This window comes from Colletotrichum graminicola (assembly GCF_000149035.1).
Source record: "Colletotrichum graminicola M1.001 genomic scaffold supercont1.2, whole genome shotgun sequence".
NCBI lineage: Eukaryota > Fungi > Ascomycota > Sordariomycetes > Glomerellales > Glomerellaceae > Colletotrichum > Colletotrichum graminicola.
In genome coordinates this window covers 940,284-960,912 of record NW_007361006.1, presented here as the reverse complement: position 1 = coordinate 960,912, position 20,629 = coordinate 940,284, and the positions used below count along the sequence as shown (strand labels likewise).

The 20,629-nt window shown below is 54.5% G+C and overlaps 2 protein-coding genes across 2 annotated transcripts; one reads left to right on the top strand and one right to left on the bottom strand.

Annotated features, from left to right (window-relative positions):
* Window positions 1–8,258: 8,258 nt before the first annotated feature.
* Window positions 8,259–9,168, top strand: GLRG_00730 (uncharacterized protein; the record flags this gene model as incomplete). The annotated part of the gene is made up of 2 exons (XM_008091415.1): window positions 8,259–8,503; window positions 8,616–9,168. 2 exons carry the CDS (start codon window positions 8,259–8,261, stop codon window positions 9,166–9,168), a joined length of 798 nt encoding a protein of 265 aa, XP_008089606.1.
* Window positions 9,169–13,884: 4,716 nt separating this feature from the next.
* Window positions 13,885–15,678, bottom strand: GLRG_00729 (immunogenic protein; the record flags this gene model as incomplete). The annotated part of the gene is made up of 3 exons (XM_008091414.1): window positions 13,885–15,105; window positions 15,163–15,352; window positions 15,407–15,678. The coding sequence occupies 3 exons, from the start codon at window positions 15,676–15,678 to the stop codon at window positions 13,885–13,887; spliced, it is 1,683 nt and encodes a 560-aa protein (XP_008089605.1).
* Window positions 15,679–20,629: the final 4,951 nt, after the last annotated feature.

Below are 20,629 nucleotides of genomic sequence, written 5' to 3'. Positions count from 1 at the left end.
GGATGAACGGCGGCCGCGAAAGTCGGACCGGCCTAGAAATTTTCGTCTCGTGCCTCCAAGTCTATGGTTCTCTTCCCCTGTCGAAACTAGAGTGAATCCCTTTTAGCGACAGCGGAGACAACAGTTGAGGCAAGTGCAGAGGTGGAAAGCACCGACAGATCAGCACAGACGGGGACGCAATACGACGCGGTTGTGGGTTACGGGTACGGATACAGGTGTGTAGGTGCGTGCAGGTGCAGGCACGGGGCCACAGAACGGGCTAGCAGCAGCAAGGCGCCTGTGGGCGAACAACAAGTACAGAAGCCACCAGTGTCTAGATGGGCCTTCTCACTCTCTCTCCCCTCTCTGTGTCTCTGTCTCTCTCTACCTTGCTGCTGCTGCCGGGGGTGGGTGCGAGGGTTTGTTGACGACCGAGGCACGGGAATCTCGATCAAGCGAGGCTCGGCCATTAAGAGGAAGAGAAGGGGCCTGCAGGCATGGAGTCTGGAAGGGACGGTGGTGGACTGATGCTAGGGGCGCGACTGGGGACAGGCAGGCTTCGAATGGGGGAGGGGGCAGGTTGCAGCGACTGGGGGGGGTGGTCAGGAGTTGGGGAACAAGGTGACTTGACAACCCGACCAACGAAGACGACTAGGTAAGTACAGATGCAACTGCAGATGGGCGGCGCTACTGCCACTGGCAGTAGACCAAAAAGTGATAGACAACAGGCCTTGCAGCAAGACGTCAGGATTGTGCCGACTGCCATAAGCTATCAAAGCGGAGCAGCCAGGCGGGCGGGTAGTGGTGGTGATGATGATGCCGGGGATGGTGACGAGCAAGGGGAATCAAGCACTGTTGTAGCACGGGCAGAAGGGTCGGGAACGGGAAGGGAAAAGATTGGATTTACCAGGATGAGGATAAACGCAATCCAGTCTACCGGCAATCGACACCACACACAAAAGTGCGGTGCACAAGATGCGCGGGCTTTGGTGTGGGCGGTGGTGGTGACTGGGAACAAGTAGGGTCAAGTCCGGTGTCAGGTGCAGCACGGTGCATCAAGCGTTGCGGCAAGGCGAAGAAGGCACAAAAAGTACGGATGGTAGGGATGGTCTGGCGAGGTAGGCGCATCGACGCAGCAGCGGGTCGACAGTAGGATGGGACGAGGCGGGTTTGTTGGTATCGCGGTTTTAGCCGTGGAGCAGTCCGTGATGGCGGTTGATGTACGTGGATCAGAAAATTTGAATCGAGACGCTGTATGGGAAATCGGTGTCCGGATGTCTAAAGAGGAGTCGTGGCAAGGGAACGTCGCATTGGCTCGCTTTTTTTTTTCTTCCCCTTCTTATCCGGCTCTTCTGGTCTGGTTTGGCGTGGCCTGGCTCGGACTGGACTTGAACCGGTTTGGAATGGTCTGGCAATAAGGCAACGCGCCCCGGTACCAGAGCGCGGGCGCGAGACTGGGATGCTGGGCGAAAGGTCAAACAAGACGGCGAATGAGATTTTGTTTTTGGCAGGTGGCAGATCGGTTGGCAGGCAGAGAAGAGGGGGGAGGAAGAAAGAGAGTGTGTGTTTGTACACTATGTATGTATGTGAGGTGAAGACGTGATTTGTTCAATACATAGGAGAAAGTGAGAGGGAACGACGTCGAAGAACATTGGCCCAAAAGGGGAGAGACAGTGGTAAGGTACATAAGCCTATGCCCGTCGAAGCAGCAAGAGCAGAACAGAGTGACTTCCCAATAGACAGATACCGCTTCTGCCCTCCCCCTTCCCGTTCTGTCCATTCTTAAGTATGAGTATCCATCAGCATCCAGCATCCAGTCACCCCTTCACCCTTTCTCCTTCCTCTTCCCCTTCCCTTCCCTCTTCCCTGTCCTTCCCTGTCCCTGCTGTCTTTTGCTTTTGGATGCGGCTCCTGCAATCCTATCCTTCGTCTTGCTAAATTGCCATCCCACGTCTCACGTGGATACATACCATGGGTAGGTAGTATCTACCCAGTTATCTATGTGCCTTGGCCCTTCACGCTAGGTAGCCCCGCCGACACTGCCATTGACGGAAGCGTCAGCAGAGCAGAGACAATGCTAGTCCCCTCTTCATATTGACAGACAGTGGGCTTAAAAAAAATTGAAGAATGAAATGGAAATGGACGACTGCGAATGTATGTGTGTATGCATGTATGCATGTAGTATGTGTGACCTGTATTGACTGTGTGTAGCTATCCGTACACTAGAGGTACTTGCGGCGAGGAATAAGACGTGAGGTACACGTAGGAGTGGGGCACTACCTACCTACCTAGGCTTGGGACGTTCGACGGCATGCAAGATTCACTTTGGCACTGGCTGGTTGGCTGGAATTGGAACTGGAACCGCGACTTCGACTAGGGGCTGAGCCGTACAGGAGGGTAGAGTGGTATTTGGACTCGGGTCTGGATTCTGGATTTCTTGGGACCTGGGTGGGGGGTGGGGGGAAGACCCCCATTTCCACAGAGGAGCTTTTGTGATCCAGCCGCCCCCCCGAGGGGCTCACCCTGGCCTTATCATTCGTTCCTTTGCGTTCTTGTGTCCGCCGCTGGAGGCAGCTACGATGCTGCTGATCTGGTTCTCTTTCTCTCTCTCTCTCTCTCTCTTTCTCTCCTTCTCTCCTTCTCTCCTTCTCTCTCCGTGAGAAGCTCCATGCTACCTTGCCATACCTTGGCCGCCTTCACTTCTAGGTAGTGTACCTAGTGTACGGGGTAGCCTGTTCCGGTATCCTAGCCGATTGTCGGCTGCCCACAGTCGATATTCTCCCGCCTTATCGACTAGCGTACCACACTTGGTACCTACCTATGCAACCGAAACTACATCGCAGGTACCTCGCTCCATGGTTTACACGGTATGCATACATAGTACTGCTTTCGTCGCTATTCACCCATGGCAGAGTCCCACTGGACTAGTGACTTACGTCATCCTCGGGAATGCCGTTCCGTTGAGTTACAATTGACGGACAGGTGGCACTATACTATACGAGATACCACTAGCATGGCTCAGCCATCCTCCTGGAGACACAGGCGCACAGCCGTACCGTTATAACCTCGTGGGTCGGTAGCTGCCCAACTCCCGTCACTCTGTTGCTATATGGAACTACGACTCACGGATGCATAGTACCTCGCGTAGTGCCGCGTGGCTTCTTGGGACGGTAAATGCTGGGTCGAGTGGAGTCACGGCCGCTTCGAGGGAGACGGTGTCGATCAAGGGCCCTCGTGCGTGGCAAAAACTCGTCTTACGGTAGTATATCCGTACAGTCAGTAGGTGTAAGGATTCGACTCTGCCGGTCTCCATTCCATTTTCTTTGGTCCATGCCCGCCTTTGCTTGGACATGGCAGCAGCCAAGAGCCCCCTGCTTGTCAGCCGCCATGCGTCCATGTCCTCGGCTCAACCTCTGGCCCCCCCCCCAGTAGGTATGCCAGATTTCACCCCCGCCGACTGCCATCTTTGGTCCCACACACTGCTGCCCGGCAGTTGTGTACTTGCCTGATGGAGCTTTTACAACAGCCACAGATCATCATCGCAGACAAAGAAGGTGGGAGGTTGCCCAACTACGTGTACTAGTCGGGAACAGATCCTTATAGATCGGCAGGGCACCGCCGAAACATGGGGAATGGAAGGGAGCGAACTCGCACCAAGATCTCGAGCAGAGAACGGGCAGTGTTATTTTCCCTTTACTCGACCCCAAACGCCTCAGTCAGCATTAGCTCCCCGCCTGGTCATAACAGCCATCTCTCTGCTACGCTCAGGTGCGCGATACTGGGCATTTCTGTGATATGTGCACGGCACGTACCTATAGAATTCCTACGGGGGCGAATTCACATTTCTCAGCAACGGCGAGACGACAGTTGATCTCGATGCAATGAAACTGACTCTCGGATTCGGGACAGTGTCCGGGACGGGTGATATCGGACGTGGGGAGAAGACGAGACTGAGTCAAATGGAAAGAGGGTCGGGCACTCCAGTCAGACAGATAGATAGCCATTACTGAGACACTTGTCCTCTGCAGAGCAAACGGTTCGCAGGTCTCAGCGCCGTGTCTCTCTTTCCGAATTGGCAGGAATACTCCTTCCCTGTGAGTCGTCTGCAAACGGAGTGGCAGGCGGTGACAAAGCAAGAAACGACGGCACTCGTGGAGCGGCTCACTCGGCTTCTCTTCAAGGCAACAACAAGCAGTGGGAATATTCGTGAAGAACTCCGAGGCTTTGCGTCACTGAGGCTCTACGGAGTACAGTGCATTGCAAAGAGCTTCTCATTCCACAACACAACCAAAACAGCCGCATTCCGACAGGGGGTCGTCAGCAACGGTTCTAGGTAATTACCCACATCGAAAGGCGAACCCGATAGACGACGGGCTGGATGGGAAAGAGTCTACAGACAAGCTGATAATGCCCCCCCCTTGACAACCCGAGAGTACCGTGCACAATAACTAATAGGGGCCCGTGCACAGTTAAGCTGACAGTAGAGTAGATACGCGCACACACGTCACAAAGGTCTATAGTTCCAAATCAAACAAAAAATTTTGTTCTTCTCGCTCTATATAGTCTAGCAGTAAGTAGTGCTCCTAATAATCTAAAGGTTATGGGTTTAATCCTAGCTTTTTCTGACTTTTTCTGACTTTTTCTTTAGGTAATTCTAAAACGGCTCTGCTAGGGAGGGTTAGAATGGTCTATCCCACCCTGCTTCCTCCGCTACGCTCTAGGTTAGGATGGGCCAAGACTATCCCTTTTTTCCCTCTGTTACCTCTATTACCCCTATTTTTTTGCCTCTATTTCTACTTTTTCCCTCTGTTTTTTCCCTCTATCTATACCCTTATCTATTGGCTATGACTGTATCCACTTTCAGCTTAACTGTGCACGGGCCCCTATCAGTTATCGTGCACGGTACTCTCGGGTTGTCAAGGGGGGGGCATTATCAGCTTGTCTGATCGCTCGATGGGAAAGTGCCAAGCCTTCAAACCTATAGAAGCATTACCATAGGACTACGGATAGATACTCCGTATATACTGTACGTACCGGCATGCGGTGTGTGGGGTCCTAACTAGGATTACCCTTGTCAACTGAGCCCTTTCAGTCGTGAACTGGCGCGGTCCAGACCGTGATCGACCCCACCCGAGTTTGCCGATCGAGGATCGTCACCTGCCAGTTCTGAATCACCCATTTTGCTCCGTACACTGCCGCCATTTGTCCCAGTCCGGCACAGCCTTTTTATGGCTGCCCTTTCGGTGCTGTTTCTTTTCTGCGACTGCCCTGTCTTGCACGACCTCACTTTCGGCGCCTTCAACATCAGTACCTACCTAGGTAGGTATCTAGTGTACATCAGCACCAACATAGCATCAGCATCTGCATCTGCGTCTGCATTTCTCACAACATTCCCCGACCTTTGTGCCCATGGCCCATGTAATAACCTGTCGACGCAACTCTCCTGGCACCACCAGCCAAATGTTTGACGCTTTGCCTGGTCAGCACTGAGTTCCACCTTGAGTGTGTCTCAGCCACTGTTGCAGGCACTTATTCATCGCGTGCGGTCATGACTTTCGTTATCATACTCGGCATCAACGCACAGGTTGGCGAGGAGAATCCGTCCACCCAATCCTACCGCCTTTCAGTTGGGTGCGTTCCATGTCAAGAATATGGACAAACTATGCAAATCAAGGTACGGCTCTAACACCCGAGGCATTGCTGATGGGCCCTGGCGCCCTGCTTGAGTCCGAGGCCAACCCCCATGATTACCAAACGACCTGAAGCTATAGCTGTCTGTGACTACCCAGCCAACCAGCTTTCCTGCGGGAACAGACTGGCCACCACCAGGTCGAGTCGGGTTGGTCGGAACTCTGGCCATCACATCAAGCTCTCAAGCTCCTGCTGGCGCTACATGTCCAGTCGAAATATCCAAGCACTCTTACATGTCCTCGCCGTGACCTTCTGGCCGCTACGCAAAGGTGGTAGAGACCCGCGCAACTGATGGCTTCGGGAAGCAACCGCCATATAGCAGGGGTGTGACGTCAACTCCAGGTCCCCCATGTCTCGTCTCGGGGCCGGAGAGACCTCAAAGACACTGTTGTCTGTGGAGGGATGAGAAGGAGTACATCCCACCCCTTCGAATGCCTCACCAAGACGGATACCTGCGGGAGCATTCTCTCCTTGCTCTGTCTCTCATTATTCCGTAGTGAGACCGTGTCCAGGACTTCCAATTCGTCGGCTAATTGTTGCACTTGGGGGGTTGTTGTGCTGGCTGGCTTCGGAGCTAGTAGCTGCGGTGTAAGCATCAGCCCTATAGTTGGGTTGCCAAACGGCTTCATCCGCTTTCCGCGATGCAGGGGAACACCTACAGCCCAAATGATGCCTCGGTGTCGGCCGGAGGTGCGGAGCTCACTCCGAAGGACCGGCCCCCAGGGGGTGGGGATCCCCATTTCCTCGTGCAAGTGCCTGCGGGTCCTATTAATCGCAATGGGTGTCTCTTACTCCTCCCTACGAAGTTCGCATGATTCTGCTTCGGCCACGAGCCTCCATCGACCCGGTCCGAGGAGTCCTAAACCAGGTTCGCGGCCCAGTTGGTGTCCTAGAGCCGCTACCTAAGTGCTGGAACGGCGTTGCGCCTCCCTCTGATGTCGCCGTAAGTTAGTTGTGAAGGACTCGGCGGGATGTTCACAAGGTTGAGTCGGGCCCGGAAGTTCGTCCGAAAGACAGACAAACTCAAGCGCTTAGTCCAATTGACCACTCAAAACTTACCAGGCATGCCACTGTCAATCTCGAGTCAAATTGGCAGTCGCGCGTAGGACAGTAACGATAGACTATGGTACTAAGTTCGAGCAGGACACCCCGATTCAATGAGAGCCCGTTATCCTTCTCGGTGGAAGCTTTTTATACCTCGACTATTAATATCTTGGGTGTGGCGTCGTCCTTCATCACTGCCGGTCGAACGCATCGGGGCTCACATAAGCTCTAAAACCGTGCGAGTGTGGGATTTCCGACAGCACGCCGACCTGTCTTACCTCCCGGTGTGACATGGAGGCGCAATCCGTGATTGACGGCACTCTGTAAGCACGGCCACTCACTGGCCTGCTGTGTCTCCAGTGTGACGCTGCATTTCGAGTTGTTGGATGTTCCTGCCATCCATTGCCGCTGTTCCGGGGAAAGTATCCACCGCCACATCGAGCTCGGTTCATCACATCCGGGTATCGCGACGTCTTCAGCAGGCGCTTAACCCCCCGTCTCATGCGCGGAAGAACCATCGTAATCACATTGTGATAGTTCCGACTTGAGGGGGCAGGTAGCGGTCATCACCGCGTGCTGGAGGCGACGACTGACGCTCGCCCACTTGTCTCTGGTTTCTGCCGCGCAGCCCGTTGCATCGCACCAGCATCGCACGAAAAGGCTCATCTCACTCACCATTTTCCCCCTCGTTTTCTCCCCCAGCCATCCGCCCGACATCCAATTGGCGAGAACCCCAAATCTTCGCCTCACCCCTGTCCTCGTCGAGGCGGGTATTGTGCGCAACGTCGCGTCTCGCCGTCACTATTGGCTGGTTCCCCGGGGAAGCGACCAATTGCACGGCCCCTCTCGAACCCGGCGCTTAACCACCCTCCTCGCCTTCGCTCCTTATTGGATCGGCCCGCTGTGATGGCACCGTTCGTAGTCCACGGCACATGCAGCGCGGTCCAATTGCCCGCGACCATCAGCTTACCCGACCACCCCCTCGCCGCTCACCTGCTTGCTGACTTGCTTGCGTCCGCCCCCCCCCCCCCCCTCCCCCAAGGCGAATGGCGATGAATGGATAGAATGAACAGGAGGGCTACCTGCAGAGGGTGAGGTAGAATGGCCCTTAAACTGCCACCCTGCCCCCCGACCCGATAGGAGGCTCTCCTCTCACCCGGTTTTCTTTTCATCTGCCTTGGAAGAATCCAACCCGTTTCAAGGCAACGACGACGATCCAAGCCAATAAACACCAGCCCCTTTGCTTGCGTTGGCTTGCAGCACTTCACCAAGGTTGAGTGCTGGTGCTTGACCGATGTGAAATTTCATCGTTTGCTTGGCGACAACTGCGCCTCGACACAGAAAATAACGAAATACAAGGAATTCTTATCCTTGACGAACGGGCTAGGGACAAGGCTTGAGAAGAAGAAGAGCACTTCCGAACTTTTGATTTGGTCAACGCGACAGAAAACGAATCAAGGGGGCCGCGTTGTAAGAGGCATTTGCGACACGACAAAAAGCCGGCCAGGGGGAAGGAGAAAACAGGGAAAGAATCAACTGTAAAAATGCCATACCAGATCTTGCACAGGAGATGGCTGCTTCGGCCGTGGATGTGGGCGCTGATGCCGCTCGAGCTCGCCGGCCTCGTGCCGCTCCTCGTCCTCTTCGGCATCGCTCAACCGGACCTGTATCGGACCAAGCTGTGGGAGATCGGCCACCACTACGGCTTCAACTCAGACCCCAGGATGATTCTGTACGCGTACGCCAACTACGAGCCGTATCCTAACGTCCCTTTTGTGTGGACACGAACGTAGGTCCCCCCCCATCTCATCCCTCCGTATCGTGCCGGAATCCATGTTTGCATCATGGGACACATCTCGTAACACTCCCGGTATCAACAGAGCTAACGTGCCATCCCGTAGTCTCACCGACTTCAACGTCGCCATCTCCGTCATCACCCTATTCGTCCTCCTCGTCAAGCTCATCGCCTTCATCATGAAGTTCTGGTTCCCCATGCTTGCTGCCGGCATCAACCTCGCCATGGTCGCTCTCTACACCGTCTCCGTCTACGGACAGATGGGGCCCGACCACGCCGACCCGCGGTACCCCTCCAATGTTGCTTGGTACATCGCCAAGTCGTGCGACTACGCCCGCCCGTTCCGCGCATACAAGTCATGCCAGCTCGCCAAGGGGACGTTCGCGATCACGGTGTACATGCTCGCGCTGTACGTGGCTAACCTGGCCATTGCGCTGTACGTGTGTTGGCCGAACGAGAGAGACAGGGCGGGCGCGGTCCAGGAAGACGGGAGCGACAGCGGGAGCGGGAGCTCGCCGTCGGATTACATCAAGGAGAGAGAGTGGGAGATGACGGGCATGAAGGGACCTGCGAGCCCGAGGGTGATGCCGTATACCCCGCGGACGCAGGCGTTCCACACCCTGGACAGGAAGTTACCGCTGAGGCAGCATTATGGTTAAGTGTGGGGGAGCGGCTTCGAGGTCTCCCGATAACTTGAGGGGGGGGGGGGGGGGGGGGGCCGGCGATGGGAAAGTTTGACTTGTGAAGTTCTGTGGGTGGCCGAGGTCACGGCAATGATGAGAGAGATATATCCCTTCTTTTTTTTATGATCCAGAGGAGGCACCTGAAGTGGCTTTTATTACCCTTTTATTTACTCTTACTACTACCAACCAACCTGGGAGTTCGGAATGCCGACGGTGAGCTGTCACAGGAACAGCCCCAGACTGTAGTGAATTGGCTCCTTTGTGGGCGGCCTTTGCTCAACGAAAGGGAATGTCGGCGTGTATATAGTACGCAAATGGCCAATCTGCTGCAACGATACAGCTTTTATTTATGTGGATATTTTGTCCTAACTATGGCACTTGCGCGAAGATGAAGGTCGGGTTCCTGTACGTGTTTCATTGTGATGGCCAACTCGGTCCGTTGTCGATGCCACAGCGTCCCCAGGGCAAGTCTGCCTCTTGTCCGATGACAAGTCCTGTTACGTACTTCGATTTCTTTTCATCTTTTTTGTGAAGAAGAAGAAGAAGAAGAAGAAGAAGAAGAAGAAGAAGAAGAAGAAGAAGAAGAAGAAGAAGAAGAAGAAGAAGAAGAAGAAGAAGAAGAAGAAGAAGAAGAAGAAGAAGAAGAAGAAGAAGAAGAAGAAGAAGAAGAAGAAGAAGAAGAAGAAGAAGAAGAAGAAGAAGAAGAAGAAGAAGAAGAAGAAGAAGAAGAAGAAGAAGAAGAAGAAGAAGAAGAAGAAGAAGAAGAAGAAGAAGACCACTATGCTGGATGATGGCCGTCTTCTTGACCCCGCCGGCAATCTCGGCCGCCTATGCGTTTGTTGGTAGATACATCTCCACAAGCATCGCCGTTGTTCTCTACAACATGCATGTAGCCGCATCATACTGAGAGATGACGCCTACAGCGAGCCTTGCTGATGTCGATATCTCGGATCACAGGCTGTTTTGACAGCAATGCATATACAGTATGCCTGGCACTCCTACGTACATGCCATCACCATTCTATGGCATAGTCGGGCGGTCTTGCCTGGAGAAGAAAGTTGGTTCTTCGAACAATCGAGCAGCCCCTGCCTTCGCGCGCGGAGGGAAACCAGAACGATGACCCCATGTAGACCACCGACCGTCTCGTGCCAGATTTTCCGAGTAATCTTCTCTACGCGAACCTTGACGTGGACGATGGAGTGACGCCCGCGGGGGGGGGGGCTCTCGTCTCATCGGGATAACTGTTCCGTACATCTGGGTACGCAATCCACAGGCTGCTGGTGAAACCTCGACCGGAAGTTGTCGTAAAACCCCTGAAACTGACGGGTACAATGGCTTTAGCGGAAATGATGACGATGATATACGTCTACTACCGTGCTTTGGAATATCATAATTTGGTTTCCGGTATCGTGTTTTGGGTGCTCGCAAGACGGGATATGGTACTGTGCGAACGGGATGCACATCCATGATGTTGGAGGGTTACTTTACAAATCCAAAACGCATAACCCCCTCTGCACCCGAAACCTCTGTTGGAAGGACCAGGAAAAGGTGCAAGACAGGAGCATTGGGTCGCATTGCCTCCGCGTCTGCGTGTCTGTCTTGCTCACAAGCATACCCGGCGATATCGTCTTGCTTTTCGACGTCGAAGACATCCACCGCCCAAGGATGGTATTTTGAGTACAGTTTGGATAGTGACTTGAAGAGCGAACGATGTTAACGGGGCCTTGGACCAAACCCCCCCTTCCTTGATAATATTGACATCAAGTGAACCGTAGGTCTCGTAATAACCGCCATGATCAGATGGACAAAAGTTCGCTTCTCATTCTGGCATGGTAGAGCATTCATTGGCCTTTTGTCAAATGTTGTACATCGTATTGTGGTGCACCACGATGACGTTACTTGACATGGTTTGGCAGGGCTACGAAGGGAGGATAAATGCGTGTGTGTCTTTAGCAAAGAGTGCTATATTTCTCGAGGCAGCATCACGTGCGTTCTGTCTCTGCCCAAACGCTCTGTCGTCGGCTCTGGACAAAGCGTGCAAACGCCCATCAAGAAGGAGCACAAGGAGCCTCTTCCCCCCTGCCGTACGGAGCGGGAGGCTGGGTCTGCCAAGAGCTGCCCGACAACTACAAGATCGCTCCGGTCGATACTCAGGCAAATCAGTCGACCTACTCTGCTTTGTCATACTGCCGACCATCGACAGCCTCGCTGCGTCAACGACATACTTTGTCTGGATGTTTGAAGCAAGGAATTTAAAGCACGATCGCCATAACGCGTGTATCAACACCTTTACTACGCAAAGCGACCAGGGCAGAACTTCGCAGCTCGACTAGCTTCCGATTCAATGCCAGTGTTCTTGCATTTTCTTGGCCCACTCATCGTTCACTACCCACAGCGCCAGGATGGTTTACGGACAGGTTGCTGCCCTCTCGAAAGCCGGATAAAACAGAATGTCATTTGGTCTAGGCCCAGTCGCACCTTGACCAATTGGCAGAAACCGACCTTTCTTTTGATGCCTTCTAAGACAACGTAAATTACTCTCCGTAACAGAGACAAGGTCAACCCAACCAACAAACGCATTTCTCCACCACATGCGCGGCGGGAATTCAAGTGTTCCTTCCCAGTTGTCAGGAAAACAGCCCACGTGATGTTCCTTCACTTCCAAGGCTAGAACGGGCCATCTCGGACGCCGCGATCATGTAGTGATCCGCCGGATCGTGGGTCAATTTCCAACATCGCCTCAAGTCACCAGCTAGGTTGTCCCAGCCGGCCAGAATCGCGTGTAGAAAGGCCAAGGGCCAGGGGAGCCAACCGCATCAGTGCGTCGCAACTTGTGCCGTGGTCGAGGTCCACGATGTCAATAATCCATGCGCGAGCCCGGCCCGAGTCAGGGTGCAGAACGGTTGGCTGAGCGCGTGCGTCCATCGATCCTCCCCCCACGCCCCCAGTACTACCAACGCCGTCCCGGCCGCGACCCGTGTATGGGCCGTATCGGCCGCGTCGGTTACTGGACCGTATTTGCCAGATCAGAAGACGGAGTGGCCACCTGTCAGCGCTCGAACCGGAAAAGTCGCCCGCAAGAGCCTCCGGGGTCTCAACGTCGAGACCAAGGCGTCCGAGTCTGGCAAGCTCTCGGGACAACTGTTGAACCCATCCCTCGTCATCGAGAGGCAGAGACGACACGAAACAGAGCACGTGCCGACCGTTCGTCCGTCTGTCAGCTAAGGCCTCCCTTGCCCGAGAGATCCCCGCCGAGGACTAGTTCGCAGTCAAAGCTCCCAGCCGAAACCCCTCTTTGCCCGCCTGTCGCCTTTGTCAGTACTAGAGAGAGAGAGAGAGAGAGAGAGAGAGAGATACACACGGACTGAGGCAGCGCGAAGGCCCGGGGAACCAAACGAGTACTGGGGAGAGAGCGGAACGCTGCACCGAAGAGGCTTATCCCATCCATGCACTTGACTGACGCCCGGGGTCCCCTTTGTCCGTCCCCTCTACTACGACACAGACTGTCGCAAACGCTGTGTGGCACCGGTCAAACAAGCGAGAGCAGCGATCACCTTCCCCGCGAACCCCGCTTCATCTCCTCCCCTCAGGTGCAGGACGGCGTGGCAAGGCAGGTTATAGTGTACATGAACACGAACAGCCCGTCCAGACAAGAGATCGGGCCAGCAAGGGCAGGCCGATGGAGCCGTGCATCGTCGCATACGTTTCACGCTTATCAACCTTCTGGAACGTGGCTAGCAGGCTTCGCAGCTGCACGTGGTGTGGTGTGGTGGCAGGGTTCAGACTCTCACGCTTGTTCGCCCGTTTCGAGAATCGACGACATGACCGTTGGCGGGATTTGCCCACCGCATTTTTGACGCTGCAAGGCATGCAGACGGACGTGACGAGGCGCGAGGGCTTCCAGCTTACGTAGACACAGGCTTGAGCGACCAAGGCCGAGCACTTGACTACCTCACATCCGCCGAAAGTCACTACTAGGGCTGAATCGAAACGGACCAAAAATACACGACTAGGCAATACGCAACGAGCTTCTATTAAGTATTAAGTGGATGCGAACAAGCTGACACTAGCCCTAATGGCCAGCACAGACAGTTTCATGCAGTCTTTGTCCATCAACAGCAACGTCTCCAAACTCGAGTCTGACAATTCCTGACCCTTGCCCGAGAGTTGAACCAAACACAAGAGATCCGTCCATCCTGTCGACCCAAGGCAACTTCGATTTTTTGTCGTGGGTATTTTCCTTTTTTCGTGTTCTTGTCTGGAGCGACGGGTATAACTGGGTATCAAAGCACGATACTTGTAAAAAGAAAAACGAGATAAAAACCAAGCCAAACAAAAGAGAGCAAAGACGGAGGAAACTGACTTCGAGAACGACAGAAAATGAAACGGAATCACCTCCCGCCGGGTTTCGCCTTCCAATGCGTGTGCCGTAAAGAGGGAAATAGGAAAGGGTATCAGGTAGAACCAGTCTTGACGGGGTATCTTGAAATGCAGATCCGATTCCCGAACAAACCCATCCGAGTGAAACAAGTCACGTGATGTTTGTTGCTCTTCCTCCGAATCTCGATTCGATGCGTGTGCACTTGTTTTTTTTTTTTTTTTTGGTGATTTGATTTCTGTTTTTTGCTTGCTTCATTCCTTTGAGCGTGACTTCCGCTTGCGAGGAAGCGACGTCGAGCCCAGGCGCGCACTCTATGCGGCGGCGGTGACAGGGGCAGGGGTAGAGGAGGCGACGTTCTCAGGCTTGTTCTCGGGCTCCTCGGTGGCCTTGGAGGTCTCGGCGGCGGGAGTCTCGGCGGCGGGCTCAGCACCATCGGTAGCAGGGGTCTCCTCGGTCTTCTCCTCAGTCTTCTCTACCTTGTCGGCAGGCTTGTCGGCCTTGCCACGGGCCTTGATGGTAGCGCGGAGCTTGGAGAAGGCGCTGGTCTTCTCCTGCTTCTCAGCCTCCTCGCCCTCAGACTGAACGGGGGACTTGGCAGGAGACTTGTCGCGCTTCCCGAAGCCGAACGGCAGGGAAGACTTGCGCTTCTCCTTGAGCTCAGGGCGAGTCTCGCCATTGGTAGCGGGAGCGGTCTCCTTAACCTCAGTAGGAACGGTGCTGGGGTTGGCAACATCAACGGCCAGAGGGGTGGTAGCCTCAACGGGAGGGATAACGGGAGCATTCTCAGCAGCGGGGGTAACCTCGCCCTCCTTAGCGGGGGCGGGGGCGGCCTCCGGCTCGGCAGCGACGGCAGCCTTCTTCTCCTTCTTGCCGAAGACGCCAAAGATGCTGTTGCGCTTGGTAGGGATAGGCTTCTCCTTCTTCTCGTCCTTGGCGGCCTCTGCGGGCTTGTCCTCAGCAGCAGTCTCAGTGACAGCAGCCTCGGCAACGGGAGCGGCCGGGGTCTCGGCAGCGGGCTCCTCAACAACGGGGACCTCGGCGGCGGGAGTCTCCTCCTTGGCGGCCTCAGCAGGAGTGGCAGCAGCCTCCTCCTTCTCTTCCTTCTTCTCATCCTTCTTGCCGAGGAGGCTGCCGAAGATGGAGGCACGCTTGCGGCTAGCAGAGCGGCGCTTGGGGTCCTCCTTCTTCGTCTCCTCCTCCTTGACAGCCTCCTCGGTAGGTGCGGGGGCGGCAGGAGTCTCAGCAGCAGGGGTCTCGGCGACAGCAGCGGCCTCGGCAGCGGGAGCTTCGGCGGGCTTATCCTCCTTCTTCTCTTCCTTCTTGGCAGGCTTGAAGCTCTCAAGAGCGGTCTTGTAGGCCTCAGTCTCGGTGACGGTAGGGGCAAGCTCCTTAGCCTCGGCGATCTTAAGCTTCAGCTGGGAAATCCAGTTGTCACGGTCCTCGGCGTTGGGGGCCTTGAAAGTGTGCTTCTGACCCTTGGCAGTGAAGTGGAACTTGTTGGCGCCATCAGCGGCGGGCTCAGAGGCATCGGCCTGGGATGCTTGTTAGCGGAATGACTTCCGGGGGCGCGTTATCTCGAGAGGTCTTACCAAGTTGATGACTCCCTGAGGAGCGGCCTTGTCGCCGAAGAAAAGGAGGCCCTTGCCGGTGTGGGAAGCCCAGGCAGCGTTGTGGTGAGCAGTCTCGGCGGACTTCTCGCTCTTCAGGTAGGAGGAGAGGCTCTTGGACTCGACGGCATCGTTTCCGAACCAGAAGAACTCCTTGGAGTAGATGAAGTTCCTGAGAATAGCTGTTAGAAGACACAATAACTAGCGATTGGCAAATGCGACTTACTTGGGGAAGTTGACGCCCTTGTGCTCAAGGGTACCCTCCTCGACGGGGACGGCCTCCTTCTTGGCCTCCTCAGTGGGAGCAGCAGCCTCGGCGACAGCCTCAGCGGGGGTCTCGGTGGCGGCAGCCGGAGTCTCGACGGTCGCGTCAGCAGCGGGAGCGGCGTCGGCAGGAGTCTCAGTGGTCTCGACGGGCTTCGTCTCGGCAGCGGGCTGCTCGGTGGTGGCAGGGACAGTCTCCTTGGGGACTTCGACGGGCTTCTGTTCTTCGGCCATTGTGTCTGGTGTGTGGTTGAGGAAGGGGGGGGTATCAAAAAGTCAGGCGACAGACTTGGGTATCACAATGAAAAGGGGTTAAAACAAAGGCACTATTGAAAGTACTGTATGGGTTCAGAGAGGGGTGGTGTGATCTCTTAGTCGGGAATAGTCAAGAGGGGGGAATAGTGGCAGAAGGAAAAGGAAGACCTGTAAATGGTGGCAGAGGAAAGACGGGAAAGAAGAGAAGAAAAACGGGAGGTCGTGTGGGATGCTGGGGGTACTTATTCGCAAAAGCGTGACAAGAAGAGGCTTTGCCCTTGTCAGGAGGCCCGGTTGAACGAGGTTCACACGGTCCAGCTAGTTAGTCCCTTGCGAAGGAAAAAAGAGGCGTGGCCCCGTTCGGAGTGGCTCCCCGCCGGGTGTGTGAGAGGCACCTCTCTAGATTGGTCGGAGAAAAGAGGTAGGGATGTATCTCGTACAGAGTGTGTCAGTGTCAGCTCGTAGGGCGGCACTGGCTTGGAAGCTGTCTCGTTGCTTGGGTGAAGACAAGGACGGTACGGGAGGCGATACGGTATGGACTGGACGGTGGGCTTGATCCAAACCGTAGAGAGCGCGAGAAGGGGGAAGGGGGCGGGCGGTATGGGGTAGGATGATGGGCTGTGAGGATGCTTGTCTGGGCTTGAGAGCAGTGACCAGGTCCAGGCAAGTGCGACGAAGGTCAAAGGTTTGTCTGGTGGCCGGTCTGCTGAGCAGCTTTGGGGGGGCAAAAAGAGAGGGCGCGGCGTGTGTGTGAGAGGTGTGAGTGACACACACTCTCTCTGTATTGTGTGTGTGTGTGAGGTTCGACGAGTGAGGTGCAATCGACGACAAGGGTCTGGTTCCAAACGGATACTTGGTAGTGGGGGTACTTTCCCTTGCAGTCCCGTCAAACTCGTACTGCCGTATAAGTATCTATCTACAATGGTAGGGCAGTACGTACTTGTACGTACAAGTCAGCAGCCAGTCAGTCATTGTCAAAGACCACACTGACCCTGCATCGCGTCGCCTTGCTCGTATGGTGGTGGAACCTCCCATCTCGTTCCTTCCCTTCGCCGCCCGTGCCTGTCATTGGTGTCTGTTGGTCTGTCTCTTCTGGACTGGTCTGCTCACGACGGCCAAGATTCTGATGTTGTTTGACATTGCTATTTTACGACGGAGCAGGTAGGTATGTATGTAGAGGAATGCCAAGCAACGGGACGATATGTATAGAGAAAGAGCCACCACATGTTCAGGTATACTACTAGACTTTTGCACGTACAGGGAGGGCATGCATCGCAGAATGCTGCACAGGACCAGATACCTTTCCCGGCGCAGGTACCTACCTGCCTACCTACCTTCCTCCTACCTACGGTGCTTTGTACACGGTACTTTGCACTTTAAAATGGGAGCGGGGCGTCGCATCTGGTAGCTCTTTCCTTGCCTGTCAATGCGCTTAGGTGTGTCGCTCGGTTGCCAGGTGGGCGAGATGAGAACGCAGACTGGTCTGTGCAACATGCAAGCGGGTGGGACGAAATTTGCGAGACCCGTAACGGGATCCCTTTTTTTCTACCTAGTGTAAACTACACTACTACACAGGTAGGTGGTAGTCGCGTAGCGTTGCGTTGCGTTGCAGGCTGCGCGCTGTACTATGGAGAGAGAGGGAAGGAAAGGGAAGGAAAGGGAAAGGAAGAGAAAGGAAAGGGGGATCAATCCTAAAGTTTCTGCGCTACATAGTGCTGACGGACAAGAACAGTCAGGCGATCGAGAAAGATGCAGGACGGACAGACGGGAACGACGACGACGACGACGACCGAGGTGAGGATGAGGACAAGCATTTCTATAGGTACTTTGGCCGGCATCAGGGGCTCGTAACCTCCCAGACCCTGCTGCTTTGCCGGGGATATGCCATGTGGGGCCTACCCCTGACCGTCAATCCCAGACGTTAGCAGCCATAATTCATTTACCAATGTTTTTTTTCCCCCTTCTTTCCTTTTTTCTCTTCTGCTTAGAGCCTCTCTGCGAGCGGTGTCACTGTGTCTCTCCCCTGTGCCTGTCGAACGGTCATTCCTCACCGATGCAACGACAGACGCTAAGACGTGATTGCTGTATGTACACTTTGAGAAGAAGGAGAACAGGAATGCGTAAATGAGCGTGAGTATCGTTGAAGAGGGAATAAAACTCGTGGGTGGCAGGAATTCCTCATCTTCCTGTTTATTTGTTTTTTCCCCCCTTCACTTTCCTCTTCTCTCCTCAACAGCCCGGTAACCGCTCAGCCGTTTCGTTTGTCCAGTCGTTTTACCCAATAGAACCCACTCCTTTCATCTTGCAGCCCAGAGCTGGTGGACCAGAACGAGATGGCTGGGTGATTTCGATACGCGCTGAACCTGGACCTAGACCTGGGCGACCGACCCTTTCTCTCCTCCTGTCGAGATAAGGTAGGCAGGGAAAAGGTAAATAGGGGGCGAGCGGCCGTCCGCATCGCGCTCCCTCTCCTCGCTCAATCTTTACAGAGCACACTAGGGAGTAATACTAGCCTGGCCAACCCTCCATCGTCGGCGGGACGATGTATCCGTAATCTGGCATGATTTCCAGCAACGTTTCGCGAAGTGACTCGTGTTGCACAATCGAACCAGCAAGGCCCCCGATTCTGCCTCCTGTATCCGTACCCTCCCCCCCAATGCCGCTCTTTTGCTCACTGCCCTTGCCGTTCCCAACGTTTTCCAAAGTTGGATGGAATATCTGCAGAATAGGTACGGATACCGTTACACTCCAAGGCCACAACGCGACGATCGGAAGTGGATGAGATGCAAGCTGCATAAACAAACCACGGGACATAATGTCCTCTTCTGCTCCCCTGATTGGAATACAGGGGGCCTACCAAGTACGTACATGGGGAAGAGAAGAAAATTCAAAAAAAGAAAGAGGGAAAAAAAAAAGGAAAAAAAAAAGTCGTACAAATACCTACACTACCGACCGGTATGGATACAATCACGATCACGAGAAGAACAACCCTTGAGCTAGACGACTGCACTCGCGTGATGGTCATGCAGCCAGCCCGCGACGGACGTCACACTCTGGGCCTCGACGGTTGCCGTTGATGTGCTCCATTTTCGTGCATTGCATGCTAGCTTTTTGTGTGGCATGACAACCACACAACATTCAACAGTAGCACCAGGCCTGCAACTGGCGCGCATCGCATCCCACCACCTTCCAGGACGAGGGAGGGAGGGACTCTTGACGAACACCACCACCACTACCCGCTCAAGAAGGGCCTACCGGCTGATCATATCCTGCTCTCGTAACTCATCGCATGCGCCGCAGACGTCTCCGACCGGGCCTGGTGTTCCTCTGCCCTACAAGAAAGCACATGGGAGAGAGTGCGGCGTTGCGACCGGCCGCCAAGTGCCGGCATGGCTGGGCGTACATCCGTAGCGCTTCAGATATTCCGTCTTACACCCCCCCTGCTCCAAAAGCCGGTGACCGTTTGTCTAAACTACGCAGGCCGCCGTTTCTTGAGGACTTGCCTCTAAACAACAACCATCACCACGTTGCTTCCGTCGGGAAACATCTCGAAATGAACCGTTCGAGTGCCGCCAAACAAAAAAGAGGAGCGTGTACGCCTGCCCTATTTGGCAAAACCAAAGAAGAAGAAAAGGAGAAAAAGGACAAAACCCCCATGTCAGTCAGGTAAATGTGGTCGTACATCTTCAGTTATCTCAGCGACGACATTCATCACAAAATCTGGTCAGTGAGAGAGTCTCAACGTACGTACGTACGTACAGGTAGGTCACAACTCCACACTTCCCGGTCAAGGAGTTTTTACTTGGCCATCATGCTGTACGGATACATACCTACAGTACTCCGTACTGCACATACCATGGTGAGGAAAGGGGTCTCCTAGGTACTTGCTACTCTTTCGCCCCCACTACTTTGCGACACAAATCTTTGTCCTATCAGGTCGGGGTCTACATGGTCAGAGCGGTAGTGTAGTGTACAGTATCCGTACACTACTCCGTACAAGCACGAGGATGAGGAAAACTAGGAGCCAAAGTGGACCCTTATCCAACCGACCACACCATAGGGCAACAATGGGGAAGACGGAGGGTAATGTACTTGAGATGTGCCGCTAGCCCACTAGCTGCATCCTCGTTAGAACCATGTGACTCAGGACACAGGACCGTCGAGGGCAACAGTCGTTGATCAATCGCCCTGTGCAACTTATCCTGATGCTTGATTGGACTGATTGCCTGTCAGGCTGCACAACAACCTGACTGGCCGATGGGTGATGGATGTCAGCCACGCCTCTCTGACCGTACGCGTGTGGGTGGGTGCGTATCGTCAACCAGCAAGCCGATGGCGCTCTCCTTGGCCATGACACTTGCGCACAAACCAAGTTGGGTAACGAGATATGCGGCAGCCCAACCTGCATAGTATGGGCTTCCTGTTATCTTGATGTGCCCAAGATATATGCTCTTGAGCGACCTGCCTGTCCTGACTCCGTGTGCGCTGGCCCTGTTTGTGGGGGAATCCAAACCCCAGAGAACCCTCAAATCTGGGCTGGGCCATCATAGTAATGCTCTTCATGCATAAAAGGATACAGGTGGGATAGCAGAGCAGGCATTCCTGTAGCCTCATCTTGGTGTTGTTCACCGGCTGCGCATGTCATGCCTCTGCTCCGTATGTTTGGTCCAGATGTGTCCGTCTGATGCGCTATGCGCTCCGTACACCTAATATGGCACCATGCCTGCGCAAAAGGCTGCCTCGCGGGTATCTGGGGCGTTGGCATTCCCAATGGTTGCGGATCAGGAAAAAAAAAAAGGAGAAGTCGTTCAAAGAAGATTCGTCGTCAGACCGGCACGATGGATCCACCAGAGCCAGAGGACGACGGGGACGGCCACTCTTCTCATGACAAGCAGAAACGAAAGCCGCCCCGACGCACAGCCAATCAATC